A 20,251-nucleotide genomic window follows, 5' to 3' on the forward strand; every position below is an offset into this window, starting at 1 on the left:
CCTAGGGGAAAGCTTGCAAGCTGGACCTGAGTGCAGCAGCCCCAAAAACCAGCATGGCCAATGGTCACAGATGATGGGAGTTGTAGTCCAGCACCGCCTTGAGGGTCCTTACGGGTCTATGGTGTTTCTCATCAATGGTTCCACCCTGAGCCCATGTGACCTTTAGTTGATATTCCTGAATTGCAGGGGATTGGACTAGATTCCCTTTGAGGTCCCTTCCAACTCTGTGATTCTGCAACCTGCTTGTGGTCCCATCCGTCAATGAATCTGCAACATTTGAGCGTTCTCCCACCCACTGTTGGGTGGATGCTCTAGGTCAGGTTGTTTGTGGACCAGATGAGTCACCAGAGGAACTTGGACCCCTATCGATTGCAAGGCAGCCGAGCTCCAAATGGTTAATGTTTTCTCGGTGTCAGGCTGGAGCCCTCCTCATCTCCCAGCTGGGCTACTGGATGAAGAGAAGAAGAAGAAGAGTTTGGATTTGATATCCCGCCTTTCACTCCCCTTCAGGAGTCTCAAAGTGGCTAACATTCTCCTTTCCCTTCCTCCCCCACAACAAACACTCTGTGAGGTGAGTGGGGCTGAGAGACTTCACAGAAGTGTGACTGGCCCAAGGTCACCCAGCAGCTGCATGTGGAGGAGCGGAGACACGAACCCGGTTTCCCAGATTACGTGACTACTGCTCTTAACCACTACACCACACTGGATGTCACTGGAAGTGACAGATGGCAAGAAACAAAGAGGCTGGCTTTGCCTAGTCTGGATGAATAAAAGGGGCTTCTTCTCCCACCGCCATGCCATTCTCTCCTCTCCCCCAACAGGAGTCTGTAGCAAGTCACAAGTGAGAAGGGCTTCTATGTTTTATTGGAAAGTGGATATTGGAAAACTGCTACAATGAGATTTATGGAAACTCAGTCGGGGGATTCGAGGAAGTTGCTTAACAATGAAAATTAAATTGGGCTTCAAACAGTTAGGTGTTTGTTTGTTTGTTTGTTTTCTTTTTAATATTGTGATGTTTTTTCTTTTATGTGTGTTTGTTGTAAATTATGAAAACCAAAAAAAAAAAAAGGGGGGGGAGAGAGGGAGAGAAGGGCTTCTATGAGCAATGGAGGTTCCCTTGTAAATTTAACCACAGGTGAGGGAGGGGATGGGCAGCTGCCTAGGATGGGTTGAGCCCAGAACTGAAGGCTCCCATGTCTCGCCACATATAAGGCATCTTGGGTAGATGCAACGCCCTGGGATCTCATGTTGCAGCTGCTCCTCCTGTCATCGTTTCTAAACAGTGAAATGTATATGGCTAGACTGGGAGAAGAAGAGGTTTACCTACAAAGGAACCACAATGAAAGGAGAAATGGAGCACGGGAAGAAGCCTTCTACTGACTCAGACCATCGAGCTCAATGTTTTCTACAGTGCCTGGCAGCCAATCTCCCGCGTTTCAGGCAAGGGACATTCCCAACCAGCAATCAGGGATTAAACCTGCATGCAGATCGGGTGCTCTGTCACTGAGCTACAGATGCCTTTCCCGTCTACGAAGCCTCCCTCTTCTTAATCTTTCCTGTCTGTGGGGACATTGCACTAGGGTAGTAGTCAGAGATTGTCTCAGACAGTGAATGGAAAAGGCAAGTTTGAGGAGGTGGAGAAGATTCAGAGGGAAACCCTGGGAAGCCTGGAGGGGGAGACTCTCAAATTCATAATATTGTTACACACCACCCCATCTCCACAAGAGCGAGATTCCAGACGTTGCATGGCCACCTATTAGGGTCTGTGTTCCCTTTTGGGACAATGAGGCCCAGTGGAGAATGTGGTGTCTTTATGATACATGGTTTTATTTACACATACATGCAACCTGCACCGAGATGGAGAGATTGCAGAGCCATCCTATGAGGGTCTGCTTTTCCCCATAAGGGCAGCATTGGAATCAAAGGACAGCAAAAAGCCACCCTCTGTGTCTTTTGGTTTCAGCTTGTCATTCCCAGCTCACTTGAAGTTCTGCCGCTCCTTCACCTTCTCTACTGAGCTATCTTGCTACTAACTGACTCCAAAGACCTCCCCCAGGCTACATCATCCAAAGGTGAAACCCCAAACCTGCCCTTTGCCTCTGCCCACTGGCACCTTGCAGAGAAGGGGTCCCACTCCTGCTTGGCCCCTTCAGCTAGGTCTGAAGAGCTGGTATGCCTTGTTAGCATAACTAAATCCAAGGGGTTTCTGTGTTTGGCAAAGTTTAATGAACAGCAGTCACGAAATTAAAAGATGCCTGCTTCTTGGGAGAAAAGCAGTGACAAACCTAGACAGCATCTTAAAAAGCAGAGACATCACCTTGCCAACAAAGGTCTGTATAGTTAAAGCTATGGTTTTCCCAGTAGTGATGTATGGAAGTGAGAGCCGGACCATAAAGAAGGTTGATCGCTGAAGAATGGATGCTTTTGAATTATGGTGCTGGAGGAGACTCTTGAAAGTCCCACGGACTTCAAGAAGATCAAACTTCTCCATTCTGAAGGAAATCAGCCCTGAGTGCTCACTGGAAGGACAGATTGTGAAGCTGAGGCTCCAATACTTTGGCCACCTCATAATAATAATATAATAATAATTTATTATTTATACCCCGCCCATCTGGCTGGGCCTCCCCAGCCACTCTGGGCGGCTTCCATAGAAACCAAAAATACAATAAAATATCACACGTTAAAAACTTCCCTGAACAGGGCTGCCTTGAGATGTCTTCTGAATGTCAGGTAGTTGAATGTTTATCACTTTGACATCTGCTGGAAGGGCGTTCCACAGGGCGGGCGCCACTACCGAGAAGGCCCTCTGCTTGGTTCCCTGTAGCTTTGCTTCTCGCAATGAGGGAACCGCCAGAAGGCCCTCAGCACTGGACCTCAGCGTCTGGGCAGAATGATGGGGGTGGAGACGCTCCTTCAGGTATACTGGACCAAGGCCGTTTAGGGCTTTAAAGGTCAGCACCAATACTTTGAATTGTGCTCGGAAACGTACCTCATGAGAAGAGAAGACTCCCTGGAAAAGACCCTGATGTTGGGAAAGATGGAGGGCACAAGGAGAAGGGGACGACAAAGGACGAGATGATTGGATGGTGTTCTCGAAGCTACCAGCATGAGTTTGACCAAACTGCGGGAGGCAGTGGAAGACAGGAGTGCCTGGCGTTCTCTGGTCTATGGGGTCATGAAGAGTCGGACATGACTAAACGGCTAAACAACAACAAAATCAACCCTTGATTGGCTGGGTGTAAATAAAATTACCACTACTACTAAATCCAGGAATCATGGGGAGGACCTGGCACCCAGGAATTTAGGGGAATCTAGCCCCCCCCCCAAACTCATAACAATATTCTGCTGGAGATGTTTTGCTTGAGCTTCGCATTACAGAATCAAAAGATTTGCAAGATTTTTATTGTAGGCATCACCTGGAATGAACAGATCCATGTTCCCTGACCCCCAGATGAATGCATTTTGCAAAACTGCCATGCTCTGAATGTTCTTTACTTGCTCAAAAGTCAGGGAAGCAGGTTTCGCTCCTTTGTTGTCAGTTTGCATCATGATTAGCAATAGGTGATCAAGCTCTGAAACTCTAGGGGCCATAAAAGGAATGAAGCCTCCCCCCACATTTCCCAGGACTCTGGTGGTGCTTCTTATGTTCTGATCTGGCAGTGTTTGCCACCTTCATTCATAGGAGGGCTGGAAGCACCAGAAGGAGGGTGCCAGCTGGGTGGACCCAACTGATTAGCACAAAGGAGTGTATGATATAATTGGAGTGACAGGGACTTTGCTCAAAGGGAGCCATTGAGAATAGGGTTGGGTTTCTCCTGCCTGCACGAGGGAGTGGTAATCTTCAAAAATGTGTCACCCGAAAACAATGAGGAGGATTTGGGGCCCTGGCTTTCGAAGTCCTGAGGGCAACTCCAGGCCCTGGTGTCTGCACTACAGATGTAAGTGAGCTGCAAGTTCCCGGGAACCCTCAGCACCTCACAGAATTAATCCAGTTAGTCATTCTGCTTCCGTGCATCTTTTCCTGTAAGCTCCCGCAGCTGTTTCATAAGCTAATGTGAGACTGTCCTTGTGTTTCTCTCTGATAATCTTTCCCTGCTTCTCAGGGAAAAGGATCCCTCGTGAGGAGGTGTCTTGCCCCATTCTGAACATGCTCCCTTAGGATGTAGATGTTCCCAAGGAGTTCAGGGGAACTTATTTTCTGGTGAGGATGCTTCGGTTGCTGCTGGTCTTAATCTTGCCCCACAAAATAGCAGCAGGATGAACGGAGAGGTTCAGAGCAATCAAGCCGTTTCCCTTCTCTACCTCTATTTCTAAGTATCTGGAAGCTGCAGTTAGCAGAGAATTGCTGACAGGTGGAAGGCCTTGTTAGAGGTAGGTGACTTCAATGTACTCTTTTTGGTGCCTACCAAAAATATTCTTCTTTAGACAAGCCTGTCCAGAAATGTAGAATGTTGATGTGTGCTTTATTCTGTTTTTAGGTTATTGTTAGTTTTATTGATCAGGTTATTGTTTCATTGGTCCCGGTTCGGTAGGGCTTAAATTTTAGGCAATGCCTAAATAAGAAACGAATCCGTTCTATGATTCTACATGCCTTGCCCTGGGAAGGAACAAGGGCACCAGCCGCTTTTCCTTGGCGCCATTCGGGTTTGTACATAACAACCTTCCCCAGCCTGCCCACTCCTGCCGGCTTGGTGTTTTGGACTACGGCTCCGTTGGGGCTCCAGGGTGGGGAAAGCAGGTGCAAATTCCTTCCCTGCCACCCAGCCCACAGCCTGGCACATGCAGCTACAGCACTGCTCTGGAGTGTATTATTTGTTCAATAAAATATATTTATTTCACATCTGGGAAGCCTTTTGCATTCATCATCACTTGTTATGGAGTGGGAGCAGGCAGAGCTGCATCGGCAAATCTCTTCCTGCACAGCCGGATTGCTGGCAACCTCCCTTAAAGAATGTAAGAGCCTTCATTTGAGGAAGGTGGGTTTGTTAGCCTGGAAAAGAGACTGAGAGGTGTTATGATAACCATCATATCTATCCCGGGGATAGATCAGTCGATAGAGTATGAGACTCTCAGGGTTGGGGGTTTGAGCCCCATGTTGGAAGGGAAAGATTCCTGTATCGCAGGGGGTTGGATTAGATGACCCTTGGAGTCCCTTCCAACTCTACAATTCTAGGATTCTGGGAAAGTGCAGCACAGCAGCAGGAGCAAATGGCAGCAAACAGCCGTTGCCCAAGAAGAGAGAGTGTGGCGTGGCATGGCACAGTCATGCAGCTGAGCGTTCCGCTGGGTGAATGTTCCCTGAATAAATAGCAATGGGGAGGGCACAAAATGCAAGAGTGAGTTGTTAGTTAAAAAGATTTCCCACCTCTCCCTCTTTTTTCCAGGAATGAGGCACTGGAATTATTCCAGGGAACGGAAGGCAGAACAGTTCCTTCTTCCCACTGTAGGGCATGAAATGAAAAGGAACTGCAAACTGTGAAGCAGCCAAAGTGAAGAGCAAGGCAGGTGCAGTGTGAGGCGAAGGGAAATTATTTAGAGTTTTGAATCAATGCTTCCCTTCCCTTCTGTATAATGCTTGTCAGGTGATTCAAACACAAAGCAAAAGATGGAATACAGAGCCCAGTCTACACCACATGCTCCTGATGCTTCTCTTCTTCAAAAAGAACCCAAGCCAGAGGTTGTCTTAGGTTCGCGTGACCATTGTGGCTGTACTGGTCATTGCTGCAGAGAGTGCCACTACAATGCTGTAGGATGGAGTGCAAAAGGCAGGGGCAGCGGGGAAATTTTTTAGTGTTGCACAGCTTGCCAATTAAATCTGAGAGGCCAAAGTCTGCCACTGTCCAAGGCGTGGCTGCATAGGTTCTTTCTTGCTGGCCCAGTTCGGATTCAATCTGCAGCTGCAAAAGAAGAATCTCTAAATAGATAAATCACCCAGCTTGAACTTGGCACTTTTTGAATTTGTGCAACAACAATAAAAAGTGCGCTTAACCAGGCGCTCAACAATTTGTATTGATTTTTAGACAGGGTTTACTCTCTCTTCTGTTATTGCTTTGTTCTGCATTAGGCAGCAGGAGTTATTCTGGCTAAGAGAAGGTTGGATAGTGATCTGTTAAGAAAATGGTGTGGTTAGTTTTGGCTAGGCAAATGACAACAGTTGTGGCCACAAGAATCCACAGCCAGGGGCATTTGAGAAACATTTGCATTTTAGTCTCACTCTTAGGTGCTTGCAGATAATGGTGATGATCAGGGATCCTAGGGAGAAGACGTGCATTTCCAAGAAGAGCTTTTTGGACTGAAGACACATTGAAACCACCTGATTTATTATTAACTATTTTAAGATTTTGCAATTTAGCAACACCCATTTAGTGCAGCAAAGTATAAGTAAGTGGCATTACAAGTAAAACATAAAGGGGGGGCTTGAGAAGAAAGAAAGAAATGACAAATTGAGAGAGCATAAACTTTGGGATTAGTATTGAAAGGAGAGATATCATCAAATACACCATCACTCCAAAAAGTCAGTCCCATGGAGTATAATGGGACTTGCTCCCCAATAACTGCACAGGGATGATGTTCCAAATCTTCTTACTTCCATCAACTGCATGGGAGAGTCACAACCCAACTGATGCTTCAATCCAATGTGCAGTTATTACACTGGATATACATTCCGTATGTTAGTTACCAATGACATAAATCAATCTACTATTGATTATGGTCTACCAACTATTAAAGAAAGTACGAAATCAGATCCTGAATGCTATAATACCATCTCTGTTTAGTGAAGATCAAAATTTATTTCTGTGCAAAATAATTCAGAATGAATGTCCACATCATCTTCATGATCGATTTACATAAGGTAGAAACAAAAAACCCCCAAACAGGACAGCAAATGTGAGTTTAGTTATGTAAGTATTAATAATTACCGTATTTTTTGCACCATAACACTCACTTTTTTCCTCCTAGAAAGTAAGGGGAAATGTCTGTGCGTGTTATGGAGCGAATGCCTGCGGGTGGCGGGGCGGATCTGCTGCAGTCGTGAGCAGAGGATCCATGGTCCCCCTTCCTTCCCTCCTCCGTGGTTACAAAGCATGGATCCACATGGATCCTCAGGATTTTTGCATTGGGCTACTCCAAACTCACTGTCAGATCACGTGTCTGTGGCCACAGCATGAACCACAAAAATCATATATCCACTATTTCATTTAGAATATTTTATTCTTGCTTTCTTCCTCTAAAAACTATGTGTGTGTTATGGTCTGGTGCGTGTTATAGAGCGAAAAATATGGTAAATGTAAAAACTTTCAAGTCCTAGAATTATTAGCAGCAGCTACGACAAGCATACGAAGGCCAAGCAACAAGCCAAAGCTAAAATATAGTTTTTAATTCAACCGAGGAAAGTTCTTGGTACTTTAAGTTAACCTGTAACAATCAAAAAGGAAATAAAATGCAACTACTTGTTTGACCTGTCCCATTTAGAGAAGAATGCTTTGAAGTATCCTGTTTCTGAAGTTTAAAAATGACACTTTGACATAATAAAGTACTGCATAAGTTATGTTATATCCTCAGTTCTTTATAACTGGTCGCAAGCTTTAAGGAAATAAGATGGATTACTCATTTCTCTAAGAATTCATATACATATTTTTGTGCTTATGGGGGGGAGTAGTACAGAAGAAATTCCCCACCATACTGTGATTTAGCAAGCCCAAGAAATCAGACTAAAAACTGTTTTTACATAAGGAAATGAAGGTATACAATATCCCCTTTCCCACAATTACTGACCCAATGCAAGCAACAAATACCAAATTTCCTTCTTTCTTTTCTTTATTTTATTAAGAAAACCAACACAAGTGAATTTAGTCTTTGGTCAGGATGAACATTTTAGCTGTTTGATGAGATGCCTCCTTTACCAATGTCATTGCTTCCCATAGTCTTCTGCCATGTGGCTAGTGCTTTTTACATGCTTCTTACATTCAGGTTTCTCTGATGCATAGCCTAATAAGGCACATAAGAATAAGCTAGGTACCGTATTTTTTGCACCATAACACTCACTTTTTTCCTCCTAGAAAGTAAAGGGAAATGTCTGTGCGTGTTATGGAGGGAATGCCTACAGGTGGCATGCCTACGGATTTTCCTCCTCTAAAAACTACGTGCGTGTTATGGTCGGGTGCGTGTTATAGAGCGAAAAATACGGTATATTACCTGCCATTAAGTGCTTAATTTTCTCATGCACTTCATCCTCTTGAGCATGCAATGTATTGACCTAGTCACTTAGATGATTTTTTTGTTGTGAGTGACTAATAAATCAAATAAAAAATAACAATAAGAATTTTGGAATGAAAAAAGAGATTTGCATAATCCACAATTGGAGGTAGCAAACGCTTCTGAATCCCATTTACTGGGCGGGAGTTGCTCTTGTGCCTGAGTCCTGCTTGTGCGTTTCCCACTGAGACATCTGGTCGGCCACTGGCCTGATCCTGCCGGCTCTTCTCATGTTCTTATTTGCAGTCTTAGTTTCATTCCTTTTGCACAGCTTTGCATTGGGTGGTCTTGATGAGGCACCTCAAACTCGGTCACCTGTTGACATTAAATTGTCGTTTGTTGCAACCAACATTGCCCAGCTGAGACAAAGCACAGCTCACTGGCTCCTGAGAAACCTTAGAAATGTGATTTGAGCAGGGAGGTGGTGGCGATGCAGCTGCATTGGCCGTGTGTTACTGCTTTTGCAAGACATATATTGTGCACAGACACTGTACTTTTGTGGTTAAAATTCTCCATGTAAGAGCAAAAGTGATTACTCGTGTGATGACTTTAAGAATAATCGTTCAAATGCACAATTGCTTCACTTCTCGTTTCTTGCATCCTTTTCTAGAGAATGGAGCTGCAAGACCCTCCATCAATGATGAGTAATCACACCATTCTTCACCATCCTAATAATACTGCCCTCCCTGGGCTTCTCTTTCTCCTGATGGGTTTCCCTGGACTGGAATCCACCCCATATTGGCTGGCTTTCCCCGTGGGCACAGCCTACCTGCTGTCCGTTCTTGGGAATGGGGCCGTCCTCTTTGTCATAATCACGGAAACAGCCCTCCATTCCCCCATGTACATCTTCCTTGGCCTGCTAGCTGCCTGTGACTTGGGCTTGGCCACAGCCCTCCTGCCCACAATGCTCCGGGTCTTCCTCCTTGGATCAAGGGAGATCAGTCTGGACGCTTGCCTCTCCCAGCTCTTCTTCATCCACACCTTCTCCATCATGGAGTCCTCTGTGCTCTTGGCCATGGCCTTTGACCGCTTTGTGGCCATCTGCTACCCTTTGAGGTACACCTCCCTTTTGACCAGCTCCAGGCTGGTCCACATTGGCTTGGCCATTGGCCTCCGGGGTGTGGCCTTGCATGTGCCAATCCCCTTTCTTCTCAGGAGGCTGACTTACTGCCACCATATTAACGCCCTTTCTCACTCATACTGCCTGCACCCGGATGTGATAAAGCTGGCCTGCCACAAGTCCAGCAGGGATGGCATCTACGGGCTCTTAGTGGTCTTCTCCACTATGGGTCTGGACCCACTGCTCATTGTCTTGTCTTACATCTGGATCTTGAAGACCGTTGTGGCCATCACCTCTCTGGATGAGCGCCACAAAGCTCTCAACACCTGTGCCTGCCACATCTCCGTGGTCCTGCTGTTCTACACCCCCATGTTGGCATTGTCCTTGATCAGCCGCCTCAAGCTCCACACCCCGCCCTTCCTCCACATTCTGTTGTCCTACATCCACTTCCTGGCCCCACCTTTGCTCAACCCCGTGCTCTACTGTGTCAAAATGAAAGAGGTGCGCCAAAGGATATCTGCAAAACTCTTTTTGGCCCAAAGGGTCCATTGGGAAGGCTGAAGACCCTTGTCCACCTGCTCTGCTGCAGAATCAGAAGGGAGGCCAGCTCCATGAGGGATCCATTGCCCTTTCCAATAGTTCAAATCTCCCATCTCAACTTACTCCCCTTTTTGTATCTGCTCCCAGCCTAAAACAATGCACATTCCATGTGGCCATGACTTCAACACACAATAGCAAAACAGCACCCTTGAGAGCAAGTTCCATCTTCTGCCAGGTGAAATCTCTATGTAAAATGAACACAGGCTTGCAAATTTGTGCCATAGAATTTGCCTTTTCTTTACACAGAAGGAATCCATGTCCAGTAAGGAAATGGAAGGTCTTGTTTCAGTGCTAATAAAGTTTTTAACCAATTTTCTACTGTTTGTTTGTGAAATTGCTGCAATCACAAAATGCTGCATAGCTTCATATAGCAAGTCCAACAAATTTAACATACAGTGGTGCCCCGCAAGACGAACGCCTCACAAGACGGAAAACCCGCTAGACGAAAGGGTTTTCCGTTTTGGAGGCGCTTCGCAAAATGAATTTCCCTATGGGCTTCCTTCGCAAGACGAAAGCCCATAGGGAAATCTCCGGGACAGTGGGGAAGCGCAGCGCGTCTTCCCCACTGTCCTCGGACCTCCTCCGAAGGCTGGCGGTGGGGCGGAAAGCCCTTCTCCCCACACCAGCCTTCGGATGGCTGTCCTGAAGACCTGCGGTGAGAGGAGGGTTTTCCTTCCCACCGCCAACATTCAGAATGCTGTTCTGAATGTTGGCGGTGGGGAGGAAAAACCCTCCTCCCACCGCAAGCCCCAGGAACAGAGGAGAAGCGCTGCGCCCCTTCCCCTCTGTTCCTGTACCTGTCCTGAAGGCTTGCGGTGGGGAGAAAAGCCCTTCTCCACACCGCCAGCCTGGCAAGCGCTTTCCATAGGAACGCATTAATTGATTTTCAATGCATTCCTATGGGAAACCGTGCTTCGCAAGACGAAAAACTCGCAAGAAGAAAAAACTTGCAGAACGAATTAATTTCGTCTTGCGAGGCACCACTGTAGGCTAAAAATTTCATTGACCAGAGTCCACTTCAAATGTATTGTATGCAGTGGACTTCAGTCCACAAAAGTTTCTGCCCTGATAAGTCGGTTAGTCTTGAAGGTGCCACAAAACTCTGTCACCTGTCCCACCCTCTAAACCAAAATTTGGACCACTGACCACAGTGTGGTCCCATACTCAGCTCCAAACCCCCTACCCTACTCTATAAAAAGCATTATTCGGAATAGGGGTTTCCACAACCCACCAAGGAAAACAGTGGCACAGTAAAATTCAAAACAGTAACCATTATTGTACACTTATTCAAAATCCAATTAAAACTAGTTGGTTTAATGAATTAATTAGTTTAATTAATTCAACAAAGTTGATGAGCTTGATCCAGTGACACCCCCCCCCCCGAAGTCAGATAGGCGTTCTCACCTCTAGTGCTCTCCTGCCTCTCTCTTGCCTCTTGACACCCCCCCCCCCACCCAGGGTGCAGTTCCACCCATTTTGGGAACCATTACTTTAAATGGTGCCTCTGGCACTAAGTGCAGATCCATCTCCCAGCAGAATCAGCAGAGGGAGGCAATTACAAGCAGGTACCTGCTGGGAGGCTCAAAGCTGGCAGAGCTTCCTCCTTCCCGCAGGGACAAAAGGCCTCAGAGGTGTCAGCCTGGGAAGAACCATAAAGGCCATTTGATTGCTCTGTGGACTACAGGCTCTGCAACACAATCACTCTCTCACTCATGATTTCTAGGGTTCTGGAGCCCCCAGGACCTGTCTTCTAGATAGATTAGGGTGTGCTGGACCACCTAGTTTTCAGGGTATGAATGCATGCTTCTATGTGGGAAGAGGTCTGGGCAGCAAACCAGCAAATGAGCCATTGCTTCTTCCATGCCTACCAGCCATTTTCTCCGTAATGGTACCACATTCAGGACAGATACAAGAAACAATTTCTTCTTGCAGCACATTGTTAAACCATGAAACTCGCTCCCCCAGGAGGCAGTGATGGCCACTAATGTGGATGGCTTTAAAAGAAGATTGAACAAATTCATGGAGGAGGAGAGGACGACCGAGGGTTACTAGCCAGGATGGCTCTGCTCTGCCTGCACAGTCATAGACAGTGATGCTTCTGGAAACTACAGGTGGGGAGAAAGTGCTCTTGTGTTTGAATCTTGTGGCATCTAGTTGCCCACTGTGGTGGCCCATTGGCCTGATCCGGCAGGTGCTTTTTACGTTCTAGTATGATTTGACACTGATATCTACAGCACTGGTCCAGAGAGTGATCTGGTTCCTGCCCAAAGACTTTGGTCTGCATCACATGCAGGTAGTTGGGGGAAGAAGCCAGAGTTGAACAAGCAAAGAGTGGGATGGAGAAAGGAAGGTGAGGTGAAGCGAGGAGGGCTAAGGTGGTCCAGAAAGTTGTGAAGAGGAGCTGGGTCTTGAAAAGGTACTTGAAAGAGGAAAGCGATGGAGCCATCTGCGGAGAGAGGGAAGCTGGTCCAAGCAGAGAAGAGGCTGCCCTATACAGAGTCAGGCACAGGTCTCTGCCTGGTCTAGCTGCAGCTGCTGCTGCTGGGGATCTTTTCACCTACCGCTGAGCTACAGCCATGGCACTGCCAATAGAGCAACTCAAGAGCAGCTGTAGATTCGGGACAGACTACGTTCTTCTTCACACAATGCAAAATCAATGCCACAGGAGGCAGCGATGGCCCCCATCATGGATGGCTTTAAAAGGGGAATTAGACAAAAGCACACGAGAGCTCATACCAAGAACAAACTTAGTTGGCCTCTAAGGTGCTACTAGACTGTGTGTGTGTGTGTGTGTGTGTGTGTGTGTGTGTGTATTACACAGAGGGTAGTTAGGATATCAATGGCTATCCATCACAATGGCTGTGTTACAATCCTAGAACTGTAGAGTTGGCATCCTTGCTATCGTAAGGCTTTTTCCGGATTTTGAATTCTTTCTGCCCACCTTGTGTATTCAGTTACAACATCTCACAACTTTAAATGCCTACCCAGATGATTAGAAAGTTGAGGTATTTTTTAATCTGTTTTGATTTTTACCTTTTGTTTGTTTTAATGTAGGGCTGTATTTCCCCCCCTCTTGCTTTTACTATTCTGTTTTCGCTTTGAGGTTTTGTCTTGTTTTATTTTACAAATGGCTAAATTTGTGAAATAAAATCAATAAATTATTTGAGGACTTGGTTGCACAACTATCCAGCCTCTACCTTTGGGAAGGGAGGCAGGCAGCAAGAAGAGAGAGGGCGAGAGATGGCATTTCTGGGTGCTGGAGAGAGCTTTGGGGAAAGATAAAGGACGCGGGTGGCGCTGTGGGCTAAAGCCTCAGCGCCTAGGGCTTGCCGATCGAAAGGTCGGCGGTTCGAATCCCCGCGGCGGGGTGCGCTCCCGCTGCTCGGTCCCAGCGCCTGCCCACCTAGCAGTTCGAAAGCACCCCCGGGGGCAAGTAGATAAATAGGTACCGCTTACCAGCGGGAAGGTAAACGGCGTTCCGTGTGCGGCTCTGGCTCGCCAGAGCAGCGTTGTCACGCTGGTCACGTGACCCGGAAGTGTCTTCGGACAGCGCTGGCCCCCAGCCAATAGATGTGAGATGGGCGCACAAACCCCAGAGTCTGTCAAGACTGGCCCGTTCGGGCAGGGGTACCTTTACCTTTACCTTTAAGATCTCTAGAGGGCATTCACTTAGGGTGCTGAGGAACTCCTACCTCCTCTTTGCCGCCCCTCAAAAGTCACTTGCACAACTCCTCTTTCTTCTACAATGAGCCCAATTCTGGCTTTTACATAAGCTCACTTCTAGACAGTTGAATAGGATTTTGTACTGGCATTTGGAAGTAGACAGTACTCTTTTCAGCCCATGACAAAATCGAAATATGCCCTGCAAAAGGGAACTCACACAGTAGTCTCATTATTTGAACCATAGAATAATAGAGTTTTGTTGGTCATCTAGCCCAACCTCCTGCAATGCAGGAATCACAGCTAAAGAATCTCTGACAGATGGCCATCCAGCCTTCTTTCATACAACCAGTCCATGAGATTCCTCTGGCTGTGGGCTTCCTCTGCCTTAGCCTCCCTGTTGCCCCTTGTAGAATTCAACAGGGAGGATGAAGAAGATGGGGACAAAGGTAGAATGAGTTGGCTCTGCCTGTTGTTGGCTCTGGCAACACCCACTTCCCTAAGCCCTACCAGCCCCCACAGCTTTCAGGCAGCTGTGCTATCGAGTTACTACCATTTTTCTGCCTTTTTCCTCTCAGGAGTCCCATCTCCAGAAGACAGGAAAGGACAAAAAGTTGTGAGGAACTCCTTGGATATTCTTCATGCCCTAACCAATGTTGGTTGGTAGTAGGACACCTTTTACTTACTTGCACCCAGGAGGCTGATGCTCCTGGAGGGACCCACCAGACCACATCATGGATCTCCAAAACAGCACCAAGACCAAGCCACCAGTGGTCTGGCTTACTGGGTTCCCTGGCATGGAGTCTAGCCACATCTTGATTTCCATCCCATTCTGCTCCATGTACATCATTTCCATCTTGGGAAATGCCATTATTCTGTTCATTATCAAAACAGACCAAAGCCTCCATGAGCCCATGTACATTTTCCTCTCCATGCTGGCCATGACAGACCTAGGCTTATCCCTCTCCACCATGCCTACCATCCTGGGCATCTTTTGGTTCAACGCCAGAAGAGTCAGCCTGGATGCCTGTTTCACTCAGCTGTTCTTCATCCACTCGCTGTCCTTCATAGAATCCTCCGTTCTCTTGGCCATGGCTTTTGACCGCCTCGTGGCCATCCGGAACCCTCTGAGATATGCCTCCATCTTAACTGTGCCGAGGATAAGCAAGATGGGGCTGGCCTTCGTGTTCAGAGGTGTGGCCCTGATTTTCCCACTGCCCTTCCTTCTCAGGAGGCATCAGTACTGCCGGGCCAATGTCCTCTTCCACTCTTTCTGCCTGCACCAAGAGGTGATGAAGCTGGCCTGCTCAGACATCACGGTCAACAGCATCTACGGGATGTTCGTCATTGTCTCCACGGTGGGCGTGGACTCGCTCCTGATCCTGCTGTCTTACATCATGATCCTCAAGACAGTCCTGAGCATCGCCTCGCGGGAGGAGCGCCTCAAGGCCCTCAACACTTGCGTCTCCCACATCTGCGCCGTCTTGCTCTTCTACATGCCCATGATTGGCTTGTCTGTGATTCACAGGTTTGGGAAGGATTCTCCTCTCCTCATCCGCATTTTCATGGGGTATGTTTACCTGCTGGTGCCACCCCTAATGAACCCAGTTGTGTACAGTGTGAAAACAAAGCAGATTCGGGCCAGGATAATCCAGATATTCTCCAAGTGAAGGACCAGCTCCTCATTCTTAGAACCTGTTCTGCTTTTCTGAAATTTGCTGGCAAAGGGGTGGTGGTGGGGAGCAACAGTTTCAGTGGTGATGGTTGGGAACTCTGGGTCAGATGAGGACAGCTGTGGCCCAGCAAGGCTCATCTTATGTTCCTGGTGAGGTCGTGATCCATGTCCTGGGTAGATGGAGAGAGCAGCAGGTGTCTAAGATTTAAAAAGACCTCCCAGAGTGTCTTACAAAGACTACTAATAAGGCAGTCCCTGTCCCAAGGCTTTAGAATCTAAAATACCCATTTATTTCTCGGGAGTAGGGTTATAGGTTTGGTTTGGTTTTTTTATTATATTTTGTGTTCTCATTTTGTATTTTAATGTGAAGCGCCCTGTGATCTTTGGATGAGAGGTGGTGTACAAATTTAATAAATAAAAAATAAATTTCTACCCAATTCCTTGTTAAGTTTGGTGCACCTGCAGCAGCACAACCAGACACCTTCATCTGCCCCACCTGCAACACAACATGTCCCTCCTGAATCAGTCTCTGCAGCCACAGCAGGTGCTGCAATCTTCCAACAGTTTGACTTCACCTTCAAAGGTTCACTCCTCCATTGTCTCCTGGGACAGACGGATGCCAATCATTTTATTCACCATCCATGTTTTGGCTTTTTACCTTGTTTTACCTTGCCTTATTGGCTACATCCACTTTACAATTGCATTTGCATTACCTGGTTTGCCTCAGTAAACAATGAAAATTGTTTCAGATATGACCTTGTGATTTGTGGCCCTTCCTACTTCTTCAGCCGTATCCACTGGGGTGCAATATTGAGCCCAGGTGCGCTTTCCTTTGAGGAAAGGTTGCAGCATTTGAGGCTTTTGAGTTTAGAGAAAAAGTGAGCAAGAGGCAACGTAATCTTAGTTTATAGAATTTTGCATGGCACAGTGAAAAGCTTTTCTCCCTCTCTTCTAACACCCTGCAATCGTGGAGATCCAATGAAGCTAAATGTTGGAAGATTCATTATCTGTCCTGAATCTTCCAACATTTAGCTTCACTGGATCTCCACGATTGCTAGGTGTTAGAAGAGAGGGAGAAAAACTGTGCAGTGCACAGTCAAACTATGAAACTCCCTCCCACATGAGGCAGGAATGGCCACCCACCTAGATGGCTTTAAAAGAGAATTAGACACATTCCTAGAAGAGAGGGCTACCAATGGCTATTAGCCCCGATGACTAAGCTCTGCCTCCACAGTTGAATGCTTCTGAATCCCAGTTGCTGGAAACCACAGGAGGGGAGAGTTGCTCTTATGCTTGAATCCTGCTCACAGGTTACCCATAAGGGGCGCCTGGTTGGCCACTGTGAGAACAGGAGGCTGGAGTAGATGGGCCACTGGCCTGGCCCAGCACAGGCTCTTCTTGTGTTCTTATGCTCAGCTGCTGCCACCGGACATTTGCCTCCTTGTGTCAGGTGCGGAGAGTCCTCCCCTCCCTTTGGTATCTTCACAGAGAATTAACAAGCAGTTGATAGATTTATAGTCTTTTTATTACATCATCATGTTGTGAGCACAAATGCACAGCTCTCCGCAAGGAGGGCAGCTGGCTAGTCCAATCCTCCTTCCGGCTTCCGCAGCATTTTTTTTTTTTTAATAAAATTTTTATTAGTTTTACAAAAGTTTTTATAACAAACAAACATAAAAGAAGAACAGACAAACAAACAAATATAATTTCAAAATGTCCTTTCATAGACTTCTTTCCTCGGACTTCCCCATACCTCCCCTTTCTGCATCCTCATGTCCAAATTTTATAGCAACTTATAAATGTTCTTTCCCATCCTAATTCATCATAGTCCTTTCTTAATCTGATCTTATATTACTGCAACCCTTTCTCTCTGTAAAATCTCGACATTCTAAGCTTCATCAAGTTTATAATAGTTCTTAAGATAAATCTTAAATTTCTTCCAATCTTCTTCCGCAGTCTCCTTTCCCTGGTCACGAATTCTGCTTGTCATTTCCGCCAATGTCATATAGTCAATCACTTTCATCTGCCATTCTTCCAAGGTGGGTAAATCTTGTGTCTTCCAATACTTTGCGATCAGTATTCTTGCTGCTGTTGTTGCATACATGAAAAAGGTTCTATCCTTTTTTGGCACCAATTGGCCGACAATGCCCAAGAGAAAGGCCTCTGAAAAATATGGAACGCTTCACGAATTTGCGTGTCATCCTTGCGCAGGGGCCATGCTAATCTTCTCTGTATCGTTCCAATTTTAGTATATGTGCTGCCGAAGCGAGCACGCTTCCGCAGCATTTTGAACGCCAACGGGAAGTTCCTCCCTCCCTCTGACTCTGAAATATGCACAAACTGAAATACGCACACTCATATAAGCAGCATAAATTACAAAGTCAGTTAAAAATAATGAGCAACTAAACCATTATTACCATCGCAAGGCTGTCTATTCCCATTCCACTCTCGATCTACAAAAATCCCAGGAAAAGCAAATGTGCCTTTACATGGTGCTGAAATGACCTAAGAGTTGGTGCCAAAACTGCCTCTAATTTTTTTTTTTGGGGGGGGGGCACTCCAAAATCTAGAATTCAGCTTTAAAGAGCAGGCTTTTGCAGGGTGGAGAAAACATGTTCGGACATGGAGCGTTAAAGCTCTGCCTGGAAAGAGAGGGCCAAAAACTAAGTGTGGATAAGCTATTGCACTACTCCTGGTCTTTTGGCAAGAGGTCACTAGAGGCTGACTGGTGTTGTGTGATATGCTGCTTTAGTTACACCTCTACAAGTTGAGCATAGTTGGATGAGAATCTAAGAAGAGACTCCTGGATTAGGCCAATGGCCAATCTAGTTCTCAGCCTGTTCTCACAGTGTCCAGCCAGATGATTGTGGGAAACCAGGAAGCAGAGAATGAAGAGCCCTCTCTTCTGTCTGTGGTTTCCCGCAACTGGATGCAGCTGAACTCAAAGAGATGCTCCAAGTTCCTGGCCTTTTATCTGGTTTTGACCCAGAAGATCTTGAAGAGACCCTGCTGGATTCTCTTGGTCCTTACTCCATAAATAATGGGGTTCATCATGGGTGGAAGGAGCAGGTATATATTTGCTACCAGAATGTGGACATGGGCAGCCACGTGACCAAACCGGTGGGTTAAGAAGGAGAAAAACGCTGGAGTGTAGAAGACCAGGATGACACAGGCGTGAGAGCCGCAGGTGCCAAGAGATTTGACCCGTGCTTCCTTGGAAGGGAGCTGGAAGACAGCCTGGAAAATGAGGATGTAAGACACGATGATCAACACCAAATCCAGCCCCCCAGTTAGAAAAGCAACCAGGAGACTGTAGGCCCTCTCTGCCCCCGTGTCCACACAGGTCAGCTTCATCAGAGCCATGAACTCACAGTACGTGTGCAAGATGACGTTGCCTCTGCAATACGGGAGCCATTTCAGGAGGAAAGGGTGAGGGCTCAGGAGGATGGCCCCCCGTAGCACGATGGTCAGTCCCATCTTGGCAACCACATCATTGGTCAGGACCGCTGCATGTCTCAAGGGCTTGCAAATGGCCATGTAGCGGTCAAAGGCCATGGCCAAGATGAACCCAGATTCCATGGTTGAGAAGGAGTGGAGCAAGAAGATTTGGGCCAGGCAGCCATTTATATGGATGCTTCCATGGCCAAACCAGAAAATGCTCAAGACTTTGGGCACAATTGTGGTGGTGACCACCAGGTCGGCACCTGCCAGCATGCAGAGGAATAAGTACATGGGCTCATGGAGGCTCGGCTCTCTCTTGACAACTACCAGGAGGAGACAATTCCCAAGGAGGGTGAGGATGTAGAGACAGCAGAAGGGGATGGAGATCCAGATCTGAACATCCTGTAGGCCTGGAATTCCCACTAAGATGAAGGTGGAAGGGTGGAGCAGGGTCCAGTTGGAAGCCAACATTGTATGCTGAGCTCCTAGGAAAGGCTTCACTGAGCAGCAGCCATGGTATGTCTTTGAGCCTGCAAAGAAAGATCCCAGATAGTATTGTCAGTTTGAAGAGGAGTCAGTCTGGATGATGTCACAAGTCCCTTCCAGTTCTTGGGGGTCCTGTACCCAGTGAGGTTAGAATCTGACAGGTATGAAGTTTACGGCATGCAATGCCTTAAGAGAGAATATAATGAAAATGATTTACAGGTGGTACATGACACCAGTCAAGCTTGCAAAAAATATATCATTTGCCCGATAATAAATGTTGGAAATGTAAAGAGACTGAAGGCACATTTTTTCACCTTTGGTGGACATGCCCAAGGATTAAGACAGTCTGGGAGATGATTTATAATGAAATGAAAAAGGTATTTAAATATACCTTTTTGAAGAAACCAGAGGCCTTTCTCCTGGGCATGGTCGGCCAATTGGTGCCAAAAAAGGATAGAACTTTTTTTATGTATGCCACAACAGCAGCAAGAATACTCATCGCGAAGTATTGGAAGACACAAGATCTACCCACCCGGGAAGAATGGCAGATGAAGGTGATGGACTACATGGAATTGGCGGAAATGACTGGCAGAATCCGAGACCAGGGAGAAGAGTTGGTGGAAGAAGATTGGAAGAAATTTAAAGTTTATTTACAGAAACATTGTAAAATTAAGGAATGTTAGAAGGATGTTGGAATGAAATAATGCGGCTTTAGCAGAAATGTTATAAAGGATTAAGGAAAAATAGATTGCTAAACGGTGAAGGAGGGAAAGTAAAGTTACATTATATTAAGATAAAATAGAGGACAAAAACTGGAAAGGAGGGAAAGGATTTGCTGAAATAGTTAATTGAGCTAGAATACAAAAAAGGGAGGTGTGAGGAGGTCAAGGAAATAAGCAAATGAAAGATAAGATATGGGAAGATTTATTGTATTTTCTCTTTTTTTCTTTTCCTTTTTTTCTTTTCTCTTGCTTCTTTTTTCTATTATTGTGATGTGATGTTTTGTATTTCTTAAATATGCTTTTTAATTTTTTTCTTCTTGTAACCCTTTAAAATTTAATAAATATTATTTT

At 46.3% G+C, this 20,251-nt stretch overlaps 4 protein-coding genes across 5 annotated transcripts in view; 2 read left to right on the plus strand and 2 right to left on the minus strand.

The window, feature by feature from the left end:
* LOC309530315 (uncharacterized protein) overlaps positions 1–20,251 on the minus strand; it is a 367,943-nt gene that overhangs the window by 147,076 nt on the left and 200,616 nt on the right. The window lies entirely within an intron of this gene.
* Positions 4,100–10,232, plus strand: LOC309530496 (olfactory receptor 51G2-like). The gene is made up of 2 exons (XM_082219516.1): positions 4,100–4,371; positions 8,867–10,232. The coding sequence occupies exon 2, from the start codon at positions 8,870–8,872 to the stop codon at positions 9,875–9,877; it is 1,008 nt and encodes a 335-aa protein (XP_082075642.1). The 5' UTR covers positions 4,100–4,371; positions 8,867–8,869; the 3' UTR covers positions 9,878–10,232.
* Positions 11,981–15,686, plus strand: LOC309530495 (olfactory receptor 51G2-like). 2 transcript variants are annotated; one of them, XM_082219515.1, is made up of 2 exons: positions 11,981–12,005; positions 14,155–15,686. In XM_082219515.1, the coding sequence occupies exon 2, from the start codon at positions 14,311–14,313 to the stop codon at positions 15,244–15,246; it is 936 nt and encodes a 311-aa protein (XP_082075641.1). In that variant the 5' UTR covers positions 11,981–12,005; positions 14,155–14,310; the 3' UTR covers positions 15,247–15,686. The 2 variants fall into 2 exon arrangements, with proteins under 2 accessions (XP_082075641.1, XP_082075640.1); XM_082219514.1 differs by lacking the exon at positions 11,981–12,005 and adding an exon at positions 12,006–12,027.
* On the minus strand, positions 17,531–20,170 carry LOC309530526 (olfactory receptor 52K2-like). The gene has a single exon (XM_082219551.1). The coding sequence runs from the start codon at positions 19,161–19,163 to the stop codon at positions 18,222–18,224; it is 942 nt and encodes a 313-aa protein (XP_082075677.1). The 5' UTR covers positions 19,164–20,170; the 3' UTR covers positions 17,531–18,221.

Source organism: Podarcis vaucheri (genome assembly GCF_965113315.1).
Source record: "Podarcis vaucheri genome assembly, chromosome: 4".
Lineage (NCBI taxonomy): Eukaryota > Metazoa > Chordata > Lepidosauria > Squamata > Lacertidae > Podarcis > Podarcis vaucheri.